The sequence below is a fragment of the Oncorhynchus keta genome, chromosome 4 (genome assembly GCF_023373465.1).
Source record: "Oncorhynchus keta strain PuntledgeMale-10-30-2019 chromosome 4, Oket_V2, whole genome shotgun sequence".
In the NCBI taxonomy this organism is placed as follows: domain Eukaryota; kingdom Metazoa; phylum Chordata; class Actinopteri; order Salmoniformes; family Salmonidae; genus Oncorhynchus; species Oncorhynchus keta.
Window position 1 is genome coordinate 57,130,128 of NC_068424.1, and position 27,590 is coordinate 57,157,717.

General features: G+C 44.5%; 1 protein-coding gene across 3 annotated transcripts; it reads right to left on the reverse strand.

Annotated features, from left to right (window-relative positions):
* Window positions 1-1,575: 1,575 nt before the first annotated feature.
* On the reverse strand, window positions 1,576-25,882 carry LOC118379219 (mastermind-like protein 1). Of its 3 annotated transcripts, none has more exons than XM_035766237.2 (5): window positions 25,622-25,882; window positions 8,223-9,620; window positions 5,508-5,684; window positions 4,942-5,080; window positions 1,576-4,000 (listed from the first exon to the last, which is right to left on the reverse strand). In XM_035766237.2, exons 2-5 carry the CDS (start codon window positions 9,378-9,380, stop codon window positions 2,925-2,927), a joined length of 2,550 nt encoding a protein of 849 aa, XP_035622130.1. In that variant the 5' UTR covers window positions 9,381-9,620; window positions 25,622-25,882; the 3' UTR covers window positions 1,576-2,924. The 3 variants fall into 3 exon arrangements, with proteins under 3 accessions (XP_035622130.1, XP_035622123.1, XP_035622117.1); XM_035766230.2 differs by lacking the exon at window positions 25,622-25,882 and adding an exon at window positions 21,909-23,634 and having other exon boundaries at window positions 8,223-9,614; XM_035766224.2 differs by lacking the exon at window positions 25,622-25,882 and adding an exon at window positions 21,909-23,633.
* Window positions 25,883-27,590: the final 1,708 nt, after the last annotated feature.

The following is a 27,590-nucleotide window of genomic DNA, read 5'->3' on the forward strand; positions in this document are numbered from 1 at the left end:
TGTCACAGGAAGGCTAAAAAGATCATCAAGGACAACAACCACCCGAGCCACTGCCTGTTCACCCTGCTATCATCCAGAAGGCAAGGTCAGTAAAGGTGCATCAAAGCAGGGACCGAGAGACTGAAAATCAGCTTCTATCTCAAGACCAGACTGTTAAACAGCCATCACTAACAGAGAGGCTGCTGCCAACATAGACTCAAATCTCTGGCCACTTAAATAAACAGACTTAATAAAAGGTATCACTAGTCATTTAAAAAAAACGCCACTTTAATAATGTTCACATAGAGGTATCACTAGTCACTTAAATAAAGTCTACATATCCTATATTACTCATCTCATATGTATATACTGTATTCTATACCATCTACTGAATCTTGCCTATGCCGCACGCCATTACTCATCCATATATTTATATGTACATATTCATCCCTTTACATGTGTGTATAAGGTAGTAGTTGTGAATTTGTTAGATTACTTGTTAGATTTTACTGCATAGTCGGAACTAGAAGCACAAGCATTTTGCTACACTCGCATTATCATCTGCTAACCATGTGTAAATGTGACCAATAAAATGGAATATATATCAGCATAGAGTCAATGCTATATACTCTCCTACACATTTAATTTCACTCTGTACTCCAGAATTTGAGATCAAACGTTTCATATGAGGTGACAGTAAAGAATGTCACCTTTTATTTTAGGGTATTTCCATACATATGTTCTACCGTTTAAGAAATTAAAGCATTATGTATCCAGCCCCCCATTTTAAGGTGCCATAGTTATTTGGACTAATGCACATAGGGTGTTAAATTTAGTCAATAATTTAGTATTCGGGCCTATATTCCTAACACACAGACTACATCAAGTTTGTGACTACAAACTTGTTGGATGCATTGTCACTAAGGGTAGAGTATGTTTCTTAGCACTTCTACATTAATGTGGATGCTACCATGATTACAGAGAACCATGAATAAATAACGAATAATGATGAGTGAGAACGTCTGAGGCACAGATCATAAAACACCCCCCCTCCCCCCCAAAAAAGTTTGTCGTGGGGGTATGATATTTGTGCATCTAACTTTCGCACTCATCATTATTTAGGGTTATCCGTAATCATGGGAGCATCCACATTTATGTAGAAGTGCTCAGAAACAAATACGTATCAGGGATGGGCAACTCCATTACTCTGGGTCCTGATTACTGTCAGTGACACCTTTCCCCAGCACATCTGGTTCAGTTAATTAATTCCATTCTAAACCGGAGACCATGAACAGTTGATTTTGAGTCCAGAGTTTTAAGGTTGGGACAGAAATGTGTCAGGCTCCTCAGTCAGGCCCCCGAAGACTGGAAGCTGCCCATTCCTGTGATATAGGATGCAAAAATAATTACAAGGAAGGACAAGAAAACAGATGGAAGAAAGTCAAATCATCATCATGACTAAGTGGAATGGGATACATAGGAACACACTGTTCTACAGGATTCTACTCACACCTTACATTGGCACTTAATATTATAATGCTTGTCAGTTACAATTCACACACACACACACACACAAAACTAAGACAAAACACAGGGTCCGTTTCTAAATAACTATATTTACATAATACTCTTGTTTCACAGAGAACCATATTAAAAGTATGAATTACTTACAAAAATCCGCTGCAATATACATATAAAAATAAGATCTATCTTCAGAACAAATCAGAAAATGCATACATACAAAAAAATATAGCGAAAAATGTACAAGGAGCCCCTGACACAAAAGAGGATGAACAAATTCAAACATATCAACTTAAGTATCTGGCTGTACTGTCGTTCAAGGGAATGGAAAAAGATTGTCTGCAATGTGTCTGAAGGCAATAATGTCCACTATTCATACATGATCTTATAGCTTGGTTACTAAAATGACAATGGACCGAATGTTTAAAGACAGTGATTTTAGGGTAACCTGGTAACAAACCATTTTATAAACATGATACAAGCATCATTCAAAGGTGTATTTGGGTGGTGTTGGGACTCTGTCCGCATTTGTCACTTTACATTTGTAACCTGCCTCCATTGGGGGGGTCATTGCACAACTAACAGAGGAACAGTCTTGTCTCTTATGGGCACTGGCTAACCAAATGAATATGGACGCCACTGTTGAGTCTCCTTGGCGCACCTCGTCATTGGTTTGAGAGTAGAAGAGGGATGGCACACGTCTATTTATTAGCAATATCAATACCAACATTTGACATGAGGGACTGTGTTACTAGGTCACCTCTGCTACATAGAGCATTCATTTGCATTTAAGGCCGCAACTTCTAACAAAGCAGAGGACGGATAGGGGGGCAATGAAACCAAAATAAGCACCTCTACTGTGGTAAGCGTAGACAAAGTGTGTGTGCGCGACGTTTGATTCACCCTTGATTCAGTGGTTTAGTACTGAGTCACTGGTTCAGTAGTAGTAATAATAGTAGCAGAGTTCTTTCTATACGTCTCCCAGTCCTGGGGAAATACTCCAATAGGAATCCACACAGGAGTTTTGGTCCTGCACACCGTCATTCCCATCCAATCATTCTCCTGAACTTATATACACAGTACACACAATACTGAGGATGACCGTCTCTTAACAGTGTCAGAAAAGTAACAGGATTCCATTAGTAACCCTCTCTGTTCCTGCCTTTCATTGGCAATTGGCTTGGAACACATACACCAACATTCCATCTCACCAACTCATCAGATGAATCTCACTTGCCTGAAGGCTTCCTCTCCCCAGCTCCTCTCAGTCTTAATCTACTGATCTGAAAAGGCAAGGTGCACACAACATGGAAGACGGATGCCTAGCAGACACTTGCTCTCAACCATCCGGCTCTAACATTGGCACAGATGGAGAAGAGGAAGCCACCACAGACTATTGAGACTCTCCTGTTCATTAAAACTCATCAGTGGTGGCTAGCTAAGAGCTCATCCAGATCGTCCATCCACTCCTGCGTGCTGCGTTCTTTTAGCAGAGAGTCCACCAGGTCACTCTCTCCAGGGAAGCTGGGCAAACTGCTAGCCCCTGACCCAGTGTTGTAGATAAACGGCAACTGCTGCTGCTGTTGTTGTTGTTGGTTAGCAGTTCTGTTGACCTGGTAGCCCTGCTGTCTGCACTGGAGCACCTGGCTGACCAAACGCCCCCCCTGCGGCTGACCAAAGGCACCCAGGTCAGGCAACACCCCCTGGCCTTGGGAACCCTGCTGCTGTTGCTGATTGGGTAAGACTTGCCCTGGGCCTAAGGGCTGCCCAAGGGAAACTTGGGGGTTGGCTGCAGTCCTTTGCTGGGCCTGCTGCATCATCTGTTGCTGGGCAGGGTTCATGGCGCCCATGGGCCTGCCGTTGGCATTGGCGCCAAAGGGGGTGTTGCCAACAGGCATCTTGTTTGGTATGTGGGTCTGTTGCTGCATGTGGAAGGCGTTGGGGTTGGCAAAGGCATTGGGCGGGAGACCTCCGTTGCTGGAGGGAGGTTGCTGGGCACCCATAGCTTGCTGCATGCCCTGCTGCTGCCAAGATTGGCTCTGTGTGTTCTGCATGGCGTTGGGCATAACACTGGGCATGTTGCCGCCAGGCATGGAGCCGGGTAGTCTGGCTAACTGCTGCTGCTGCTGCTGTTGTTGTTTCAGCAGGGCGGCGTTGGGCTGGTTTTTAAGGTGTTGCTGCTGGGATAGCATGTTCTGTCGGTAGGAGGCACCCATATTGCCTACAGGCTGCCTCTGCATGGAACTTTGCTGGGAGGGGTGCATGTTCATGTTGCTGTAGAGTACCTGATGCTGTAAAGCAGAGTCCATAACACCCACACAGGAGGCGAGGCTCATGTCTGCCTGGCTGGAGGGAGGAGGGACACCAGGGGTGGGGCCAGCACCACCCTGTTGGCCCATGGTCATACCAATCATGCCTTGTTGCGTCTGGGGGAAAATTCGCTGAGCTCCGGGGGCGGAGACTCCCAGCGTACCAACGTTGCTCAATGGCTGTGACGAACCTGTAGGGAGAAGCAAAAGAAGAAGTGAGTCACAAAAACGTGACAGATTGAAAAGCTAAACTTTGCATAATAGTTACACATGTTTTTATAATTCAATCTTAATCAATAAACTCATTATAGGAGAAGACCAAGTCTCTCTCAATATACTTAAATGGCTTTCCATGTCTCCATATCTGTGTCATTATTTTTCATGAATGCAGATAGCAGAAAGGAACTGATATGGTCTGGCTACCACAATAAGTTCATGCCATTATGAGGTAAAAAGGACAGCGAGCATTGAGACAGCAGCTGTTCTCTCCAAAGACACAGAACAAAGGGCAAATGTATTCAGCAATGAGAGAAAACAGACCTCATTACTGGTTTACCATTCAAATGAATCATACGGTAAGAAGCATTTGCATTGACGAGGTAATATAAGTGTACTGCCAAACAAAGTTGTTCTGTGTGAGTTACATCATCGAAGCAAACCTTCTGGCCCATGACCAGACATTTAAAAAAAAGTGCCTATTCAATAGCAAAGGGAAGTGCAAGCAGTGGTAAAGAGTTTAGCTGTGCTTCCAAAATCGCCCTCTTACCCCCTAACCTAACCTGCTCTTTACATAGGTCATGGTTGATTTGTTTCGGGCTGTGGAAAGCAACTGGGTTGTGCCTGTTTATTCACCAGGGTTGAAGGAAAATTCCAAAACTTTTTGGGTCGTCAAGAAACAAATTCACTGCCCTAGTGTAATGAATAAAAACAATATGGCTAAACATGAGAGGAAACTACATCAGACAATTCAATAATCTGAAATCCATAAAGGGACGTGAACGTCTGTACACTTATGCCAGAACTCAGGTAGAGGATTGGATTAGAGCCCTACAAGCCATTTTAAGACCTTGGAGTGTCTAGGGGGGGGTTACGCTACATTGGATGTAACGTGGTGACGTAGGGTCTCATTTACCTGTAAACTGGGCAGCCTGCTGCTGCTGGAAGGGGTTGTTCTGTGCGCCAGGTTGCTGGTTCTGTTGGTCCTGGTACTGGGGAGGGGGACGGGTCAGGTGCCTCTGGAGCTGCTGCTCTTGCTGCTGACGCTGTTTTTCCTGAAACACAGAAAATATATTAGAGCATGATTGTGTCATACATGCATACACTGGTGACTGAAATTCCTCCCATATATTCTCTTGGACAAGGACCAGAGATGGAAAACACCTACTGTGAAACTGCCAATCATATAACCACTTCTACATGCAGACAAATTGCTCGCCCTTGTGTATATATATGTTACTAATAGACAACATGTAGGGCTATGCAGCACTAGCAGGCCCAGTCAGGTAGAACAGACAGAGATCCTGTCTCAGACTTTACATAGTAAATGGGCAAGTTGAAACCAATCATGTGAATGAGCCAGGAAGTCTGATCTCTTTGTATTTTGTCATTAGGATTGAGGGTGGGGTATGCTGCTCCTAGACGCTGATCCAAGACCCAAATTCTACCAACAGTAGATGACCCTTGACCCCGGGTATTAACCTGTTGGGCCATGATCAGCTGCTGCCTCTGGCCCAGTAGGAACTGTTTCTGCTGCTCCATCAGCTGCTGCTGCTTCACCGCCGCCTGCCCCGACAGGTAGGCCACGTTGCCGAGGTTTCCCGCCATGGCGTTGCCAGGTCCAGGGCCGTGCGGTGCGGCAGGGTATGCGTTCTGTTCCTGCAAAATTGAAATTGGGGAAAATTGTATAGTTATTCCACTAATGTCAACCAGAGGAAGAGGGAGTGAGACAGCATCCAGTCTGAGGTAAGGTTTTAGGGGCCTTGTCAAACAAGTGGGGGGAATATGTTCAGAAATAACATCTGATATAAAGCAAAAACCAAGGTTTGATGTAATGCAAAGGGGAAAAAAAACATTCAAATAAAAAGCTCAGGCTTTACCTAAAAAAGCTAGTTATGTCCCTAATCAACACAGCTTTAAATGAAGACCGCGGTTGTACAACTTCAGTTTGAAAGTTCATAAGTTAGTTTATGTCCTCATACAAGTGCTTTCCTTGACCAGCTGTGAGAACCACATCTCCATATTGGCAGTGTTAGCCTCAGCCAGTGTGCTAACCATCTCGCCATAGAAACATCTGGAAAGTTGGCCAGAGTTCTCAGGGGCTAGCCTCAGGCCTCTAGCTCCGGCCGGGGGATATTTTGGGTCCGTCCACACACACACACACACCGCAGAACACAGTTGAGTCAGGGAGAGGAGAAGAGAGGGTAGGAAGAGCAAGAAGGGATCAGAGAGCCCCTTCTCGCGAGAGGGAAAACCCCAAGTGGGTTAAGAAACTGTACGGGGGGGTCTACTCCTAAAATATACTATTGTGGAGGACAGGCGAGGTAGAGGGGACGAGGTAGAGGGGGCTGCATGAAAGGCTGCTTTGTCGTGGTTGTCCCCTCCCTGGTTCCCCCCCTCCACCACCATCCAACCCCCCATGAGAGACTGCATGCCAGCTCCTTAGCAACCAGCTACTTGACCCAGACACATATGCTGTCCCCTCAAACCATGGTGCCCATGCCAGACTTGTAGGACCAAAATATAAGCTACAAGGACAGTGTGTGGGTTGTGTTTGTTGACTAACATAAAAAGCCTGCTAGGCCTTAGATCCACCATCAACTATCAGCCTACATGCAGTATGCCTTAAAGGCCGAGTGCAGTCAAAAACACAATTTTCTGTGTTTTATATACATTTCCACACTATGAAGGTTGGAATAAAACAATGAAATTGTGAAAATGACAATGCCCTTTTACTGTAAGAGCTGTTTGAAAAGACCACTGTTTTGGTGGGATGGCGTTTTGGCCTGCCTGGTGATATCACCAGGGGGTACATTTATTAATAGACAAATAAGAAAGAGAATGTCCCAAATTGCTACGCCAATAACAGTTAGTTTTCCCCTCCCTACTACTCCCAGACAGTCCTAGAAGTTTGTGCTTGAGAAATGTCTCTTCGCTAAGAAGCTATTTTTGTTTCCCATTGTAGTCACCGTCATGTACTTAATTGTTACCCAGAAATTACATGTTGACATATATATTACCAAATATAATTAAAACTATGCTATCCATTGGTGTGGTTCTTGACATGGTGTGGTTGGTGTGGTTCTTGACAAGTCTTTATTTGGAGCCGTTCTTTCAAACCAAAAGGGCAAGCCAGACGACTCCATTGCTCATTTTTAACAAGCCCTTATTGTTTGGCTTCAAAATTATACTCCCTCATTCACCAGCGTCGTAGCACTGGAGTAGTGTGTGTGTGTGTGTGTGTGTGTGTGTGTGTGTGTGTGTGTTTTTGTACACAACATGGCCTTGGAATGTTCTTTGTGCCTCAGTTGTAATGCTATTCGCTGATGCCAGTATAAAACATGCTTTGGGCCTTCCCCCTATTGGAAATGTTAATAGCTCTATTCTCCCAGTCAAGCAGTGTGAAATTATGTTAGGCTTGGGTGATGACCATAACCAAGTAATGTAAGTGTATGCCTTTCATATGCACTTGTTGACCTCTTAACTTTTTAACGGTTATTCAGAATACCAATATAGCCTAACACTTGATCTTTCCATGTGGATCCTTGACTCTTATAAAAAGAAAATGTATTGCGGCACCTGGTATTCCCATGTGATCTCCTGTCCCGTTTCTAACCAGGCCGGACTGTGAACAGGCGTGTTCAGAGTGGTATAGCCACAAGCATATTCTTGTACCCCGTTTTTTTCCCCGAATTAGGTCTCTTGGCTCATCTCTGCAACTCAACAGGCTCGGGAGAGGCGAATGTCGAGTCATGCATCCTCCGAAACATGACCCATCTGACCACCTACTTCTTATCACACTGCACGCTTAACCCGGATGTCAGCCCCACCAAAGTGTCGGAGGAAACACCGCTGTACTGACGACCGGAGTCAACTTGCAGGTGCCTGGCCCTGTCACAAGGAGTCAGTAGATCACGATGAGCCAAGGAAAGCCCCACCGGGTAAACCCTCCCTTACACCGGACGGCACTGGGCCAATTGTATACCGTCCTATGTGGCTCCCGGTCACAGCCTGTTATGACATCAAATCCCAGACTGTAGTGGCGCCCCAGCACTGCAGTACTTTAATGTTGCGCCACCCAGGACTCTTATAATGAAGCCTTTTTAAGCCTGCTTCATATCAAACCTGGTCACATAAAAGTAATGGTTACACAAGGAGCAGTCTTGTGATAAAGTTCAAGGTGAGCTGTATTCTTACCTGCCCGTGGGGTAGCTGTGGTCTGAAGGACAGGCCTTGCTTCTGCTTCATCTGCTGCTGCTGTCTGAGGAGCGACAGCAGCACTGCCTTGTTCTGGCTCTGGGCAATGGGGGGGCCCTGTGGTGGCCCCTGGGCCGCAGCCTCATAGTGGGACAGGGGCTTGGTGTTGCTGTAGTTGAGCATGGCAGAGCCCGGGCCCCCAGGGCCTGCTGCTGCAGGGTGGCTAAGCGGAGCCCCTGGTCCTTGAGCAGGGTGGCCCAGCATGTTGGTGTGGGGGCCTCCGGGCTGCAGGTACCCGCCGGCCACGGCTTTGGGTGAGCCCTTGTTGGGCTGTCCGGACATCATCAGCTGGGGCTTGGGGTTATTTGGGAAGTCCTGGGGGTATAGGGATGGGCTGGTGGGCTTCTCCAGGCCGTAAGCTCCCCCTAGGGGGCTCTGAGACGGGGCCGACTGGGGTGGCCAAGATGGACGGCAGGGGTGGGACCCAGGAGGGTGGAATTTGGGGGCTTGCTGCTGTTGTTGTTTTTGGGCTTGCTGCTGTTTCTGAGCATGTTGCTGCTGTTGGAGCTGGGACTGCATCTGCTGGGCTCTCTGCTGCTGGGCGGCTAGCTGCTGGAGCTGCTGGGCAGGGGACAGGTCTTTGGAGACAGGCCCCGGGGGAAGGCGGTGGTTCTGGGGAGGGAGCTGCCTGGATGGGGGAGGCTGCTGGCTGAGGGGCTGGAGCAGGGTCGGGGTGGAGACGGTGGAGGTGGCCGCTGCCAGGAAGCTGGCGGAGTGCTGCATGGGCGGCCCCGATGACTTGGGCCTGGCGTGGGGCGAGCCGGCGCACGAGTCCTGCTCGAAGCCGGTAGAGGCTGGGGAGAACTCTGCCTTGACACTGGCCAGTTCTGGAAGCAGGAGGCCTCCCTGTGAGGTACCGCCAGACTGTGCACCCGTCCCAGGGGTGGGTCCGGCCAGATCCGGAGGGTCCTTGCGGTCCTCGAAACCGTCGTTGAGGATGTCCTGGATGTCCTCATAGGCAACCGAGCGGTTGAGCTCCTCCATGAGCTCCGTCCACTCCTGCTCATTGAGGTTGAGGTCAGGGAAGAGGCTGTTGCTGGCTCCGCCCCCTGACGGCAACATGCAGGGGAGAATGTCATCCATGGGCTCCTGCTTCATGTCTTTGAGCCGGAACTCCTGCTCCCCAGCGGCGGTTCCACCATGTTCTCCACCATTGGGTATGAGAGAGTCGGCGCCAATGCCATGCTTGGAGTCCAGGGGTGAGCGAGGGGGGATGCCGCCATTGGACGAGCTGTTGTCTAGGCAAGCCTTTTTGGACGGGGGATAGCCATCGCTGAAGCCGTTGACCTGACCAGGGGAGCCAGTGCTTTCCAGCTTCCTCTTCACGGACTCCTGCAACTAGAGTAAATAACAAGTCAACAAATATATAATGTCCCCATGTGGCTCAGTTGGTAGAACATGGCACCTGCGACACCAGGGTTGTGGGTTCGATTCCCACGGGGGACTAGTACGAAAATGTACTCTTTACTGAAAGTGGCTCTGGATATGAGCGTCTGCTAAATGACTGAAATGTAAATTAAATGTAAACATTAGTACCATACAATAAAACACATGCTGAAAACTGTCACAATGCTTTTGATTGAGAACCTTGCCACAAGCGGAGATGTAAAAAAATATATATATTTAAAGCAGGAATCCTTAGTTTCATCCATTTTTTTTAAAACTTCGAAATTAACAAAATATATCCATTGATTCTTGAATATAACTTATAAAAAGCATCATGAGCTTAGTTCAACTGTCATACCCCAACAGAATCCAAAATATGAGCTTGTTTTCCTCTAATTTTTGTAAATAATATACATGTAAACTGACTGTATAGCCTCAAAACATGGTTCAAACTATCATTTTAAAATGAATACATTTATAGCTATATATTTATAAGATCATCTTTTTGAGAACTAATAACCACCAAAATGTAAAACTACAGTCAGGGAGAATGAAAAATGTTTTAAAAAAAAATATGGCTTGGGGCCTCCATGAATTTTTTTGAATAATGTTTGAGTCACTCAGATAACAGAACACATCAAAATGTGTAGAATTGTAGGAAACTAGCTTTCTCCGCTGCTGAAAAAAATCATAAGGGAAACACTGAACTCACTGATTCCGCATGCGTTTTTCGGCTCCGGGCAGCCGAGCGGAAATGGAGGAAAACTCGCCTCCCTGCGGACCTGGCATCCTTTCACTCCCTCCTCTCTACATTTTCCTCCTCTGTCTCTGCTGCTAAAGCCACTTTCTACCATTCTAAATTCCAAGCATCTGCCTCTAACCCTAGGAAGCTCTTTGCCACCTTCTCCTCCCTCCTGAATCCCCCCCCCCTCCCTCCTCCCTCTCTGCAGATGACTTCGTCAACCATTTTGAAAAGAAGGTCGATGACATCCGATCCTCGTTTGCTAAGTCAAACGACACCGCTGGTTCTGCTCACACTGCCCTACCCTATGCTCTGACCTCTTTCTCCCCTCTCTCTCCAGATGAAATCTCGCGTCTTGTGACGGCCGGCCGCCCAACAACCTGCCCGCTTGACCCTATCCCCTCCTCTCTTCTCCAGACCATTTCCGGAGACCTTCTCCCTTACCTCACCTCGCTCATCAACTCATCCCTGACCGCTGGCTATGTCCCTCCCGTCTTCAAGAGAGCGAGAGTTGCACCCCTTCTGAAAAAACCTACACTCGATCCCTCCGATGTCAACAACTACAGACCAGTATCCCTTCTCTCTTTTCTCTCCAAAACTCTTGAGCGTGCCGTCCTTGGCCAGCTCTACCGCTATCTCTCTCAGAATGACCTTCTTGATCCAAATCAGTCAGGTTTCAAGACTAGTCATTCAACTGAGACTGCTCTTCTCTGTATCACGGAGGCGCTCCGCACTGCTAAAGCTAACTCTCTCTCCTCTGCTCTCATCCTTCTAGACCTATCGGCTGCCTTCGATACTGTGAACCATCAGATCCTCCTCTCCACCCTCTCCGAGTTGGGCATCTCCGGCGCGGCCCACGCTTGATTGCGTCCTACCTGACAGGTCGCTCCTACCAGGTGGCGTGGCGAGAATCTGTCTCCTCACCACGCGCTCTCACCACTGGTGTCCCCCAGGGCTCTGTTCTAGGCCCTCTCTTATTCTCGCTATACACCAAGTCACTTGGCTCTGTCATAACCTCACATGGTCTCTCCTATCATTGCTATGCAGACGACACACAATTAATCTTCTCCTTTCCCCCTTCTGATGACCAGGTGGCGAATCGCATCTCTGCATGTCTGGCAGACATATCAGTGTGGATGACGGATCACCACCTCAAGCTGAACCTCAGCAAGACGGAGCTCCTCTTCCTCCCGGGGAAGGACTGCCCGTTCCATGATCTCGCCATCACGGTTGACAACTCCATTGTGTCCTCCTCCCAGAGCGCTAAGAACCTTGGGGTGATCCTGGACAACACCCTGACGTTCTCAACTAACATCAAGGCGGTGTCCCGTTCCTGTAGGTTCATGCTCTACAACATCCGCAGAGTACGACCCTGCCTCACACAGGAAGCGGCGCAGGTCCTAATCCAGGCACTTGTCATCTCCCGTCTTGATTACTGCAACTCGCTGTTGGCTGGGCTCCCTGCCTGTGCCATTAAACCCCTACAACTCATCCAGAACGCCGCAGCCCGTCTGGTGTTCAACCTTCCCAAGTTCTCTCACGTCACCCCGCTCCTCCGCTCTCTCCACTGGCTTCCAGTTGAAGCTCGCATCCGCTACAAGACCATGGTGCTCGCCTACGGAGCTGTGAGGGGAACGGCACCTCAGTACCTCCAGGCTCTGATCAGGCCCTACACCCAAACAAGGGCACTGCGTTCATCCACCTCTGGCCTGCTCGCCTCCCTACCACTGAGGAAGTACAGTTCCCGCTCAGCCCAGTCAAAACTGTTCGCTGCTCTGGCCCCCAATGGTGGAACAAACTCCTCACGACGCCAGGACAGCGGAGTCAATCACCACCTTCCGGAGACACCTGAAACCCCACCTCTTCAAGGAATACCTAGGATAGGGTAAGTAAGGGTAAGTAATCCTTCTCACCCCCCCCAACAAGATTTAGATGCAAGTGGCTGTTCCACTGGTTGTCATAAGGTGTATGCACCAATTTGTAAGTCGCTCTGGATAAGAGCGTCTGCTAAATGACTTAAATGTAATGTAAAATGTAATGCTGCTCATTATGAAATATGAGATTTGAGTCTTGGGGGGTGAGGTTTGATGTGGGTGTGTTTTGTTGGCTTTAGCATACACTGGCAGTTACTGTTTGTCACTCTTGAAGTACGGTAGCAACAACATAGCCACTACCACTTCCTCAAAATAGTCATAATTAATCGAAGACAAATCAAGAAATCAAATTAATTTACACATTTTAGTTGCACAATTTTACATCTAGTTAAGGTGGTTCAAAAATATATATTTTTAAATTGCATGAAAAATAAGTATTTTGCCAGAGTGTGCTTCTGTATGGCAGTGTTTCATAGTCAATCATGTCATAGAACATGTTGCAGCGGGACGCAAGATGCTTGCAAATGAGTTTATAATTTTGGAATATTGACAAATGGCAGTTGGGATGTAAGTGCGCATCGTCACTATCCTCATTTTACCCCAAAGTGGCAGACTCAAGGGATCACTATCAAACACATCAACAAGTGGTCACTCCATAAAGGGGTTAGGGGCCAAGTGTTCTTTCAACAGAACTTCGACAACCTGTTGTTTCATGCAAACAAGTCTGAGCCACCGCGTAATGGGCAGGTGAGTCTCACGGTAGGTGCTGCTATGTTTGGATGGAGCACAATCACCGCAGACTGTTCTCCATGCATGACAATTCTCCCTAGGCGTTACAATCGGTGTTGTAATCCAAACACAACCATCTTGTGGGTTAGGTCGTGACAACCTCATTACAAAATTCTCATAAAACTCAGTTTTGGAAAATACTGACTTGGACAAATTAGCCTATTTAAACTTAAGTCAATTTTGACACTGGAGTAAATGTTTGACTAATATCGAAGCCACATAGGCCATTTTCAACTTCAGAGAAGTTGTTTTGTGCATTCAGTTGCCCTTTAAAAACAGATATAGTCAGATTAACTTCATGTATCTGCGTTAGAAGCAGTTTTGCAAGCCATTGCTAACTAGTTTACCAAAAAGATTGGAAGTCTTATGGGTACAGCTAGCATGAAGATATGCTTAATGGTCCTGTAAACATTACACTGCTTCACAAGGAAAATAAAACCCCACTCAACTTTTATCACTGTGTTGAGGCAAGTTACCATTTCAAATATTAAGCCCATCGATGTCTATTGAAATTAAAATTGTGACAAATAATTAAGCGGCTACTTATCCCCAGTGGTGAGAAACACACCAGGAGTGCAAAGTATAAGATTCTCTGATGGATTCAGACACAGAACCTTATGAGGGCAGTAATGCAACCTTATGACTTTGCTTAGGTTAGCTTCCTGTAACTGGACTGGCAGCTTGCCATAAGGTACACAGTCTGCAGTCAAACACAGTCAAACTTGACATGGGTTTTTAGGAGAGCTTTAAGCAGCTCTTGGCTCATATTCATCCAGCAAGAGTGCTGATCTAGGATCAGTTTTGCTCTTTAGATCATAATTAATAAGGATTACATGGATGGCGGGACCTGATCGCAGCACTGGGTTGTAGCCTATTTCACAAAGCAGGTTCAATACGTTTTTGTTCCCCCCCCCCATGCTAGAATCTAGGGCTGACCCCAATTAGTGGACTGGTCGATAGGCTGTTGGACGACCAAGATCATTGTTTTTTATTGGTCGAGCTGTGGCAAATAAATAAATAAATATTTGCTCCCATATCAGTGAATTAATGCATTGCGGAGGCCTGGCCAAAAAGACCATTTATGCTTGATCTGAAAATGTGGTCGGAGGCACCATATGGTGTGTATGATGCGATCGTAGAGCCTCCAGATGCTCGTTCCGCATCGCCATGCGACTCCCAAATGTTGTAACAAAGAGGAGGTTTCTATATAGCTTCGCATTGACATGACTGATTGATGGTACGTTGGGGGCTGTACATCCTGTATAAAACAAACTCACTTCCTTGACAACAGCTCCATCTTCTTGGCAAAGCGCAAGTAGTATGAATGCCCTGACTTCCGCAGAGGCCACATCACCAAATGCTGCTTGGTCAATGCAGACGTCTGATAGACCACGCAGCACCCAGATGCACAATGCACTGCCCTCTCCAGAATGGGCACTCTCCCGCCAATTTGTGTGCATTCATTGTTTCATAACTTCATTTTGTGAATTGTTTGCATTTGAATGTTAGTGTATATCAATTGCCCATTACATATAATCACCAGTATTACATTTACCATTAATTCCTAATCTACAATGTTTGTTTGTTTATGGTAATTTCTGTTAACACATTCAATATATTATTCCAGTCTTTTTACCGTTCTCATTGTCGGAATGGATACATTGTAGAGCGCACAACCTATTCTACACTTGTGAAAAACAAGTTTTGGTTTATTTAATTCCTTTTCCGAGTTGCCAATTTAGTGATGGTCTTGTTTGACGGGCACCTGATTACGGATAGAAGTAGGCATATAGGATACCAGGCCCGCAAGCAAATGTAGGCATATAAAATGTGACATTTGGGGATCTGATAGTATTTCTGATTGGCTCAATGCACCACCACCAATGAGCAGTGGAGCTTCTCAAAGTAATGTTTTCACCTCAAACTGCAAGAAAACAAGTCTGTTTTAACATACAGCCATTGAGAATGACAATATTTATAAAATAAAATAATAATTTTTAAAAAATACATTGAGGAACTATTTCCAACTCTCTCCCTTTTGACAACCACTCAGCATGACAAGGGGAAAATACTGTGCTCTGATCCAATGGAAACATAAAATAGGCCTACCTGCTTACTTATCAGTGCTCGACATGGGTTCCGGTACTCATTTTAATTGTTGGTACCGTTTATATTTAGGTGCAGGAGCTTCACAATACGTTTTAGTTCATATGCTATAAGAGGAACAGGAGCTCAAGCAGTAGAAATGCTGAGGTGCCAGTACTCAGCTTCGGAAAGCTCCTTCCCAAGTCAAGCACTGCTTCTCATCCCTTGCGCAAATAGCCAACAGCGGTGTCTGTCCCGAGCTCACTGGCATAGGAAACTGAGGTCCCAGAATATTTTAAACAAGCTTAGGGTGGACCCAAGTTAATACAATGTTTCAAGTTCATTGCAGAAAGGCCATGCTTAGCCATTGTGATTGATAGGTAATATATTTTTTTATTTAATAAAAAATATATATATCAGGATATTTTCTACCTACAGGCTGTAATGTTTTTACTTGTTGGCTTTATGTAGGCTATTTTTACATAGTTGACAATGGCAATAGAAGTTACTTTATTAGGTTTGTATCATTTTCATTTAGATAGAATTTTAATTTAACCACATGACAATGATTGCAATATGAAGACATTATTATAAATTAAATGGAACTGTTCCACGAAAATGTGCATATGATAAATTGCCCTTCCACATGAAAAAGATTGTCGACTCTTCGTGTAGCTTATTACAGGCAACTCCAGGAGAGTAATGGCAGAATCTGAGAAAGCCTGCAGGAGACTGGTTGGGTCAGGTTAAGGTTTTTATCTTCTAGATCTCTGGCTCCCTCTTGAGGCATTTCTGTCTTATTTCATCAAACAGTAAGCTTAACAGATGACTTTCGGTCAAGCAAAATTTTTGTTTTGTTGGGGAAAGCCCTACTAGAGTAATTTCTCCATTATTTTGCCAGGCTATGACAGAAACACTAGCCAACAAAATGTACGCTCATCTCATCCGAATGCAGAGGCCGAACCCCAGACTGACAACCTAGGCAACCAGATCCCCTCAGGTTTACCCTCCTGTGCGGAGATATTTGAATGTACTGGGACAATCCGTGCAGATTGTTTAATCACGACTGTATAGTACTGTGCACCTTTAAAGTAGAACTGACAGCATTTTAGCAACATGACATTTCATTAACATGTGTTCATATTCACCCAGGAGGAATAACACAAAAACATTTGACAAGTGAGCATTTAGATATGGTAATTATAACATTTCCACAAATTCTTAGAAAACTTAATTCCTAAACATTCTAAAGTATTTTCGAAAATTCTATACCAAGAAATAGAGTGGGAAAGCGACCGTGCGTTTGTACAATTAAAAGACACCGGAGTAAAAAAAAAAGCGGCATTTATCGGTGTACGTACGCATGCATGTAAACTCAGCAAAAAAAGAAACAGCCCCTTTTCAGGACCCTGCCTTTCAAAGATAATTCGTAAAAATCCAAATAACTTCACAGATCTTCATTGTAAAGGGTTTAAACTAGAGGTTGACCAATTATAATCGGAATGGCCGATTAATTAGGGACGATTTCAAGTTCACAACAATCTGTTTTTTTACACCTTTATTTAAATCTTTATTTAACTAGGCAAGTCAGTTAAGAACACATTCTTATTTTCAATGACGGCCTAGGAACGGTGGGTTGACTGCCTCGTTCAGCGGCAGAACGACTGATGTTCACCTTGTCAGCTCGGGCGATTCAATCTTGCAACCTTACAGTTAACTAGTCCAATGCTCAAACCACTTGCCTCTCATTGCTCTCCACGAGGAGCCTGCGTGTTACGTGAATGTAGTAAGCCAAGGTAAGTTGCTAGCTAGCATTACATTTCTTATAAAAAAAACAATCAATCATAATCGTTATGAAAACTTGAAATCGGCCCTAATTAAATCGGCCATTCCGATTAATTCGGTCGACCTCTAATACAACCCCCCCGTCGCTGAACCAGACAGGACTGGCAAAAAGTGCTCTTCACTAACGAATCACTGTTTTGTCTCATAAGGGGCGATGGTCGGATTTGCCTTTATTGTCGAAGGGATAGATTTGGAGGTGGAGGGTCCGTCATGGTCTGGGGCGGTGTCAGAGCGTCATCGGACTGAGCTTGTTGTCATTGCAGGCAATCTCAACGCTGTGTGTTACAGGGAAGACATCCTCCTCCCTCATGTGGTACCCTTCCTGCAGACTCATCCTGACATGACCCTCCAGCATGACAATGCCACCAACCATACTGCTCGTTCTGTGCGTGATTTCCTGCAAGACAGGAATGTCAGTGTTCTGCCATGGCCAGCGAAGCGCTCGGATCCCACGTCTGGGACCTGTTGGATCGGAGGGTGAGGGCTAGGGCCATTCCCCCCAGAAATGTCCGGGAACTTGCAGGTGCCTTGGCGGAAGAGTGGGGTAACATCTCACAGCAAGGACTGCCAAATCTGGTGCAGTCCATGAGAAGATGCACTGCAGTTTTAATGCAGCTGGTGGCCACACCAGATACCGACTGTTGATTTTGACCCCCCTCCCTCCCTTTGTTCAGGGACACATTATACCATTTCTGTTAGTCACGTCTGTAGAACTTGTACAGTTTGTGTCTCAGTTGTTGAAACTTATACGTTCATACAAATATTTGTTAAGTTTGCTGAAAATAAACAGTTGACAGTGAGAGGACGTTTCTTTTTTGGATGAGTTTATGTGTGTGTGTATATATATATATATATATATATATATATATTACCGCTACAGGGTTTTCATTATTGTTTGGATACCTTATTTGGGGAAAGGGAGATACCTAGTCAGATAGTCCAACTGAATGTATTCTACTGAAATGTGTCTTACGCATTTAACCCAACCCCTCTGAATCAGAGAGGTGTGCGGGTGCTGCCTTAAATCAACATTTCACATCTTCGGCACCCAGGGAACAGTGGGTTAACTGCCTTGCTCAGGGGCAGAACGATAGATTTTTACCTTGTCAGCTAGGGGATTCGATCCAGCAACCTTTCGATTACTGGCCCAACGCTCTAACCACTGGCCTACCATTTACAATTATGTATTGATTTTTATCTTACTTCCCCCCCCACACTCCATGCAATGCGTACTGCAGAGACATGTTCAGGACCAGAGTCTACGCAGACCGGTGCACCATAGCCAATCAGAGCTACAGTAGGAATTTATGCAAACAAGCCATTTGCCACACAAGCCCGCCATCACACAATTGAACTGGACTGTGTTTACAGGCAGCTGCGACTTTAGAGCATTAGAACGCATTTTACAGTCCTATTCATCAAACAACCATGAAAAAGTAGGCTCTCCCCCCCTCAGTCATGCACATCAACAACTAATGCTAGCCAAAGCAAGATGTGCGCAAATCTAACGACGGATCATTAGATGATCCCTCTCAAAATGTCAGCAAATTGGCCGTAAAAATTGGACTGATAACGGGGAATTGTAGCCTACTCGTCCTTCTACAATCAATGCATGCTTGTCCCAACCAAGCACCCAATCTAACTGGCTAAAGTTGGCTAGCAAGCTACTTCAACACAAATGAGAGAACACCTCACCGATCATTTTACTCGCCCTAGCAGAGCTGGTTAGGCTGTTTACATGTTAGCTAGAGCGTTCGTGACTAACTTAATTTTTTCCTACGTTTACTGACACTGGTCATATTCAGCAGGTGTTGCGAATTTGCAAATTCATCAGTTATTCTGCGCTCTGGCACATTCAAACAAGAGTGCTCTGAAATCAGAGCAGCTAGATAGCTAGAGTGAAGTTGCGAACACGAGAGATATGCTAGCTAACTGGATAACAGTTGTTCAAATTATTGCTTGGTAACCAAATGACACCTGCATCTCTAGCTGTGTATAACCACCGAAAAATGATATGAGCGGAAAAAGTCACTCACCCACTCCTCCAATGACTTGACATCCTCATAGCAGCTACATAAATAGATAGGGTAGCCTTTTAGCCACATTATGACTGACTTCTGATCATTGCCCTTGCTTGTCTGATTGTATTTACCTTTCCAGCCTTACTTACATCCACCCCCCCACAAAAAAAAAAAAAAATCCAAACGGAAACAGTGCATCCGGAATGGAGGCAACACACAATGTACCAGGCCAGCTGTGATTTACAACCTGACAGTAATATTTTTTGGGACTACCAAGAAATGTATCAGTGAATTGTATTTTTTTTTTTTAAATCAGGCATTGAACTGCAACCATCTATTTTGCCAACAATGCTTTAATGTATGTCATGGAATGTTGAGTCAAACAGAACCTATTTTAAAACCTCCTATAAAGTTGGTTTTGTAGCATAAACTGGGGTTTTATATTTTTGACTGATAGGATTGTCTGTTTCATATCTGCAAAGGAGTTAAAAGTATGTTAGTTCCACTGCTGACAACATAGGCAGCTCACCGCTCCTTTGATCTGGTCTCTCACACTTTGTGCGCTGGCTGTGCCGAGCTGTTTGACTTTAGAGAGAAGTGTGTGTGTGCGCGGCTCATCTGATCTGGCCTCGTCTCTAACCCCATCACTCCCCTGGAGGAGAGAAAAGCCAGTCTAGTGACTCACTCCAGTGCTTTATGAACCTGAAAAACTGGTCTCTGTCTTCACCCTTTCACTCCAACCTCCCTGCCTCCCCCACCTCTTCTTCTGAGCAATCATCGCCATTACCCCACCTACCACAGACCCAAGTCACATGAAACTAATTAACATGTGTATAGACGGAGGAAGCCCTACAACAAAAGAGCTAGTGCCTGGGCCATGGAGGGGAGCATGCCGAATTCCAAACGCTGGACCCAGAGCTAAGATAGTGTCCGTTTTGCCTTTGAAGCCACCGGCGTGGCCACAATGGGCCTCCCTGGGATGTGCAGGAGTGGAACGGAGCAGCGGGCCAGTCTAACTAAAGGCTGGGGGGACAGTTTATAGGACAAGCTTTAACCTCATACTGACTGGCCGGGCTGGAGCTGAGCCTTGTTAATATGGCACAGAGTGACGGAATGAAAGATAGGCTAGGTAGCTTGCTAACCCAGTGCCAGTCACTAGTGGGCTAGCTAGCACTGCTATTCATGAATGGAATTTAGATCAGTTTTAGAAAGTGACATTACTCCTAGGTTATAGGGTTCATCAACAATGGAATGGAGAGTCAAGTTCAGCCCTGTGGCTTGATACACACACAGCTATACCGTGGCATTGCATTATGTGGATCAGGAAAGGGCACAGAGCAATGATGAGTCAGAGGCTCAGAGCATTAGGCTGGGGGTGGAGTTGTTTTCTCTAATACCCCTGAGTCATCATTCATTCAGAGGGTAGTTATATTGTCCTAATGCAGCTGTTGCCCAAATGGTGGGAGGCAGTCAATTCCTACTGGGCTGTGACTGAAGCCTGGTTTGTGTAAAAAAACATTTTTATATTTCTCAGAGACTTAAAGCTAGAATCCTTAATAGTGAAACTGTCCTGTCAATTAGGGATATTATAACAACAAAGTTAGTGCAAACAACAAACACTGCCCCCCCCCCTGACTTAATTGCACGTGCGATAGAAGAGCAGAATATGGACAGCATTTTTTTTGCCAGACTTCTCAATGGAACTATTCTGTGTTTCGTCCACAAAATCTAAAACAATACCAAATGTGCTGTGGTGGACAGTGACACCGTTTCCCCTAACGCAGATTCCATTGTTAAGAGGGGTCACAGAGGCAAAATGCTTCAGGTGGGGTTCATGGCAACAACAAAAAAAACTGTCCAAATGGATACTGCCATGGTAGGTCAGACTGCCAAGACAGCCAAACTGCATGAAAATGTATTCCATCCTACTTTCCTTATCTCCACAACACATGTAAATACAAGAGGTCGCTAAGTTGCCATGTGTAATTCAATTGTTCCTTTTCACTTTTTGGTTTCCCTCGAGTATAACATATGCCAGGGATAATTACTACAGGGTCAGTAGAGGTAACTTGAGCAAACAGAAATTTCCCCCAACGCCCGATAGAGCCTAATCAACACTGAAAACAATGGAGGCAGCAACTTTTTTCCCACGATGGTAGATTATAAGTCCATTGGACAACTGGAAGATTGATGAAGAAAGAAACAAGCCTAGATATTATTAGAGAATGTTCTCTGTGTGAGCACTCACTGAATACTTTGCTACTTTTCTGAGCCACAAGAGAGAGAAGCAGTATTTTAATATGACTCAGCCTTCTTGAGACTTGTTTATCCCACTTTGGCTGTGCTATCAGCATTCCGATAACATAGAGATCCATGACAACTCTACAAAATGGCTGTGACTAAACATGAACTTCAGTGCCAACAATACATGGACAACTCTAGTGGACACCTCACTGTGACACAACTTCGACAGTATGCCTTGTTGAAAAAGTCCTTTCCATATTCTGTTATATTAACATTTATGTTTGAACTAATATAGCAGGAAAAATGAGTTTCACCACAGCAAAAAAAAGTGTGAACATTGTGCCCCAGCATGTCAAAGGCTGCCTAGTAAACACAGCAGGACAACAATGAGAACATGTGACAGCAGCCACCCAGAATGCACACAGGAGTACAGTACACATGATACTGGCTACAACTCGTGGCAATTTCTGCACATGGAGCACACTGCAAATGATAGCAAATAATGCTCTTTCATTGACTTGCAATCACTGCACATGAAAAATACTAATTTAACGCATGCATGCGCAAATAAAATAACTGCCATGAAGCTGTTATCAGATTTGTGGTGCATTTGCATCCACTTTATGAAATGGTCACTTACCGCAATCAAAGTGCTGTTTCTGCTCTGCTCGGGCGTCCCACCATCCCCTAAGTCTGCGTTGTTGCCCCCGGTCCCTGACCCTCTCTGAACTGCTTGGTCGGATGTTGGCTGTCTGTGCTTACTCGACCGCTTGGCCTTGGTTTGCAGGCACCGTTGGTGCAGTGCAAAGGTCTGCTGCCGTTCCATCTCCAGCCGCTCCCTCGCTGTGTTGTCGTAGCGGTTCTCGCAGCTGGTGTTATGCCTCCTGAAGAGCTCGATTCGACGGCGGAGTCGCTCCATCACCGCACTGTGTCGCGGCACTACAAAATCGGCCATCATCAATAAAGAGTGTTTTAAACTCTGGACTCAGGTTTCGGCAGTCCGGATAAAATGCTGAATTTGCTCCTTTTCAGGGTGGGTGTCTATACCCGGTACCCTTTTACAGAGTGTCAACTAACGTTACTGCTTCCATAGTCGACCTTTGTCTTACTAATAGACTTCAGTCACCACACTCGGAAAACGCACGAAAAAGACGAATAATAAAATCTTGTTCAACTGCCTAGCCAGCAAGGTAGATAGTGCACCGTGTCTATCACATCATGAAAAATATTGCCACTAATAACTGTCTGGCTAACGTTAGCTAGCTAACTAGCTAAAGGCCCCAACATTGGCTAGTTAGACAAATTCGCAAAAGCTCATTCACGCCTTGTCTATATGAATTAAAAAGTATAAATTAAACTCATGTATCTTTAATATAGTATATAAATTAATTGTATCACAGATACGCACGTCATATATCATTAGTTGAGACACTAATCTAGCCAAGTTACCGTCAGCTAGCTGCTCACTAAAATGTTAGTATGGGACTTCCTAACATTCCTCTGGTCAAACATCCAAAGTTTGTGCGAGAAAAGCCCATAACTTTAACTTTAGCCGCTACAGTAGCTATCTAACATTTAGCTAGCCATCGCAAAACTGAACCGTATTAGCTAGAACAAACATTTCACCGTGTAAGATTATAGTTTACATTAACAACAATTAATATTTTAAAACATCTTACTGACTACTTACCCAACTTTACGTAATTGGTTAGCTACAACAAACACACCAGTCTCATTGTGAAATTCAGTTACCGTTAACTAGCTAACGTTAGCCATGAAGTTAGCTAGCGAAACCAAGTGACGCTGAGTGTTTCTACTAAGCTAGCTAACTACTGTAGCTACAGTAACTTACTCCGGCAATTAACTTCTGCTAGCTAGGCAGGATAAAACGTTAAGTTACCGATTACCACCGACCTACAAAACACTGAAAATGTTTGCTTGGTAATAACAAAAGTGCGCACAACTTGACTTGCAAGTCAAATGTCTCCTGTGTTCTGCCTGGCGAGCCCCATCCTTGTTCTGCCTGGCGAGCTGATCCTCGGTGTAGGTCCAAATAATGTGACTTGATAGCTAGCAGCCAACTGCAACAATATACGGATGTAACGGTGTTAGCTAGCTAGCTTGAAAACCAACTATAACAAAGCATGATACCCAGACTACTTCGTCCAGTACTGCATATAGCTAGAAACACACAACCCGAATCTGATGCAGTTAGGTCAAATGCAAAACAAAAACAAATTGCAACAATAATCAAACTCTGCCCCTCTTTGCTATTTCTATTGTTTTCCAATGGACAAGCAGATCTTCGTCGCCATTTTGGAACAAGTTTTTTTCCTTTACTTTTTCTCTAACCGTATGCTTTGCAAGACAGTAGTGTCGCCAAAGATACTTTGTCGCTGTCCCCACCTCATTGTAAAGATTGACAGTGAAAACAAACAATACATAGAGAGACCGTGGCATTTGCATGAATTGACAGTTAAAATGTACAACCTTGTATACTTTGAAAACTTGTTAAAGTATGGCACATTCAGTCAGACTTCAAGTAAGCTCAACTAACGAATACACACTCTTTATTGGAAGAATGTGTTGTAACTTATAAGTAGGTACATCAAATCGCTACACTGGTGTCAGAAGTTCGATGGCACCTGTGAGTCCATCAGAGAGGCATGTAAATGTCAGGGACTTGGTATAGAGAAGTGTGGCGAATTGCTCTCCGCAGGGCAAGCAATACGGATGCACCAAGTCTGGAACCAACAGGACCGTGAACAGCTTCTACCCCCAAGCCATAAAACGGACCCTTTTTTGACACATCACTTATGCTGCTGCTACTGTTAATTATCTCTCCCGTTGCCTAGTCATTTTATTCCTATTTATATGTACATGTACCTCAATTACCGCGTGCCCCTGCACATCGGCCCGTGTATATAGACAAACAAGTTATCGTTACTCATTGTGTATTTATTATTACTTCACTCTGCATTGTTGAGAAGGGCCCGTAAGTAAGCATTTCACTTTTAGTCTACACCTGTTGTTTACAAAGCATGTGATGAATACAATTTGATTTGAAAGAAGGCAATAATGTAGTAGCCCTTATGGTAAGCATGAAGTTTGCCCACGGGTTGCGAGACCAGGGGTGTATTCATCAGTCACAGACCGTAGCAAAAACCCTTGGCAACGGAATCCGGCTAATAACACCCCAGGGTTCATTGTTCGCTACATTGGTGTCAAACGTGGGATGGAATGAGGCCATCGGAAGCACGGGCAGACGCGCTTGGATCCTGAACGATGGTCAAGATATTTGTGTAAATGTTGTGGGCTATATTTGTTCCTGTTTGTTTGTTGGTGGCCCACTCTTTGATGGCAGCTATGCACGTCTGACAATCGGGATTTGGTTAGTTACTTTCTAAATGTAATCTGTCAATTACCTGTCCAAAATATTGAATCAGTAACATAACTTTTGTATTACCCAAACTCAAACTCAGTAATGTAATCAGTTTATTTGGTTGCTTTTTTGATTACTTTCCCCTTAAAAGGCATTAGAATAAGACCAAAAGTATCAATCAAATGCATTTGGTGTCATCAAAATAGTCTCTAACCTGTGGTCAGTCTCGTTTAGGTGGAACAAACATTAATTTGCGCATTTTTTCAAATGCTGAATTGAATGACATTAAAGAACAGAAAGGTGTTGTTTTTTTCGCAAACATCCTTTCTGAATTTAGGAATCCATGAAAAAGTCAATCTAGTTTTTCTAAAATATGTATAATCTGATTACAATATTATTTCTGGTAAAGTGCAGCAAATTGATTAGGTCGTTTTTTGTCATCTGCAATGCATGCATAATCAGTGAATTCAGAGCGCTGGAATTCCAATTGAAGGTGTTAGCTACCCATGTTTAAACAATTTTCTATGAGCCACACACACGGGTAAACTATGCTTGTTTGCACAATGACAGGTTTAGCCAGTGCTTAATTTGTAAATCGGGAGGTGCGGGAACAAAAAGTGAGCGCGAGAGGGTGCAACCTGGGGACTTCCGAGGTACCGGAAATGCGTCCCGGGTAGCTAACACCTTCAATCATCGCATTTGCGTAGTGGCATGGAGCTGTCGACTAGAGGCACTTAGAGAAGTTGCACATATTGTGAACATTTTTAGTAGCCTAGGGATTGGAGACTTTGGTATAATATTTTTTTCATAAACACAAATCATTTAAAATGGCAGGCTACTTTGACACTGACAAATATAATCTGAGATCAATAAAAACGTCCATGTCTTGAATCCATCAATAGCCTAGGCGTGTGGCTACAATGTGAGGAGGAAATTATAGTCCTTAAAATGCTTTCCAGTTTCACACTCACCCAATGATGCGCAGCACACTCGCTGGTGATAGCCGATGCGCTCGTGCCAAAAACCTCTCAAAACAATATTTGGAAGTTGATAAAATATTTTCGGGAGCCTACAGCATAGTCTTCAGTTTTCAGCAGAAGACATTAGCTTTCCAACCTGTGTTGCCCTAGATTGTATATGAAATATTGCGAAAGGCCTGTTGTCTGCATGCAATTTTTTCCCCCGACGCGCGTTCCCGACTGTAGGCTATTCCTTGTTATTGGGCCACAATCCACAGCTTGGCAATTTAAAAAAATAAAGAAGCAATTGATACTCTTTGGCAAAATGATAGGCCTTCTCGTTGTGTAGTGGGATATTTATTATTAATTAATAATTACATTTATTTCTGAACAGACAGACGTAATTCTATAACTTTGGCAAATCTATTTCAATTTATCAAAGGTGCTGCGGCTATGATTCTATTAGGAAATAAATGATGAAGTGCAACGCTGGAAAGATGAGTTGCAGGCTCAAGTCTATCAGAGTGTAACGGATGTGAAACGGCTAGCTTAGTTCGCGGTGCGCGCTAAATAGCGTTTCAATCAGTTACGTCACTTGCTCTGAGACCTTGAAGTAGTAGTTCCCCTTGCTCTGCAAGGGCCGCGGCTTTTGTGGAGCGATGGGTAACGATGCTTCGTGGGTGACTGTTGTCGATGTGTGCAGAAGGTCCCTGGTTTGCGCCCGGGTATGGGCGAGGGGACGGTTTAAAATTATACTGTTACAAGAGCAGAGTGGGAGAAAGATCCTAAATAGTGAATTTCATTCTAGTTATGCGAGAGATACTGGCGCGCTTCTCAAACAGGTTACAAATGTTGCGCAAACCATAAACCCGCGCCTGCCTAAACCGAATCAAATCTTAGAATATTAGGCCCGAGCTGAAAACTTTGATTGCTTTTATTATAATTTTTACATTGCAAAAAGTGACAATTATTTTTCATGCCTTGAGAAGTACCGGATCCGGCATAAATAGGTTCCGGAACAAAACAGTCCAAAACGGAGAGGGGAAGGATCCTGTTCCGGCTCAAATTAATCACTAGGTTTAGCTACAAAATCATTGCTTGTTTGTTCGATACAGTAACTACCAAAATGTGTTAATAATCAGCAAAGGGATTTACTCATGTCAAGCTTTGAATTATATTAAATATAAAACTAGACTAATAAAATAAACTGACAGTATTATAGTCTTAACATTACATAATGTACACTACATCAAAAGGAACTGTAGAAACATGTGGCATTAAATGTTTACCTAGTCAATAGTTAAACATCTTTCCCGATCGCTCAATTCTGTTTCACTGCAGGGCGGGAAGATGGCAAATCAATCACTACCAAAGGGGATGCGCATGCGCAATTTGGAATAAAGCATGCCAAATGCAATGCAATTAATGCAGCTGCTTCTTATTAATGCAACTGAATTGAAGAAGAAAACCATTGACTAAGGCCAGGACTATATTTAGCATATTGTTCCTCTTAGTTTCTTGTCCCATGTTATAGTCTAGTCACATTGCAAAATACTATTGATTGATCTTTTTACCTTGCCCCTCTGCAAATGACAGGATTGGCCAGCTGTACAGAGACAGGAACCAGGCTACATTGTGTGATCATTCTCTATGTGGATCCCTTCTGGAAAACCCCACTATAACCGAATCCCAAATCTGTAGAGGAAACAGAAACAAAGCTGTCTTATGGAGGTCACTGTAGTACACTGTAGCACTGATAGAACTCTCCCAACCTCTGCCAAGCCCTCAGTTGAACCACCCATTATGTGACATTTTTATTTTACCAGGTAAGTTGACTGAGAACACATTTTTATTTACAGCAACGACCTAGGGAACAGTTACAGGGGAGAGGAGGGGGATGAATGAGCCAATAAACTGATTAGATTACACAATTGAAATATGTTCAACTGGCTTCCCAAAATAGCTTGACTCTAGACTGGAG

Excerpts from the sequence above, each read along its gene's own strand:
- LOC118379219 (XM_035766224.2), bottom strand. The coding sequence starts at position 22,226 with ATGATGGCCGATTTTGTAGTGCCGCGACACAGTGCGGTGATGGAGCGA. Across the intron at positions 9,621-21,908 it reads GAAACAGCACTTTGATTGCG|TTGCAGGAGTCCGTGAAGAG; the intron begins GTAAGTGACCAT and ends TATTTACTCTAG. Across the intron at positions 5,081-5,507 it reads AGCTGATCATGGCCCAACAG|GAAAAACAGCGTCAGCAGCA; the intron begins GTTAATACCCGG and ends TCTGTGTTTCAG.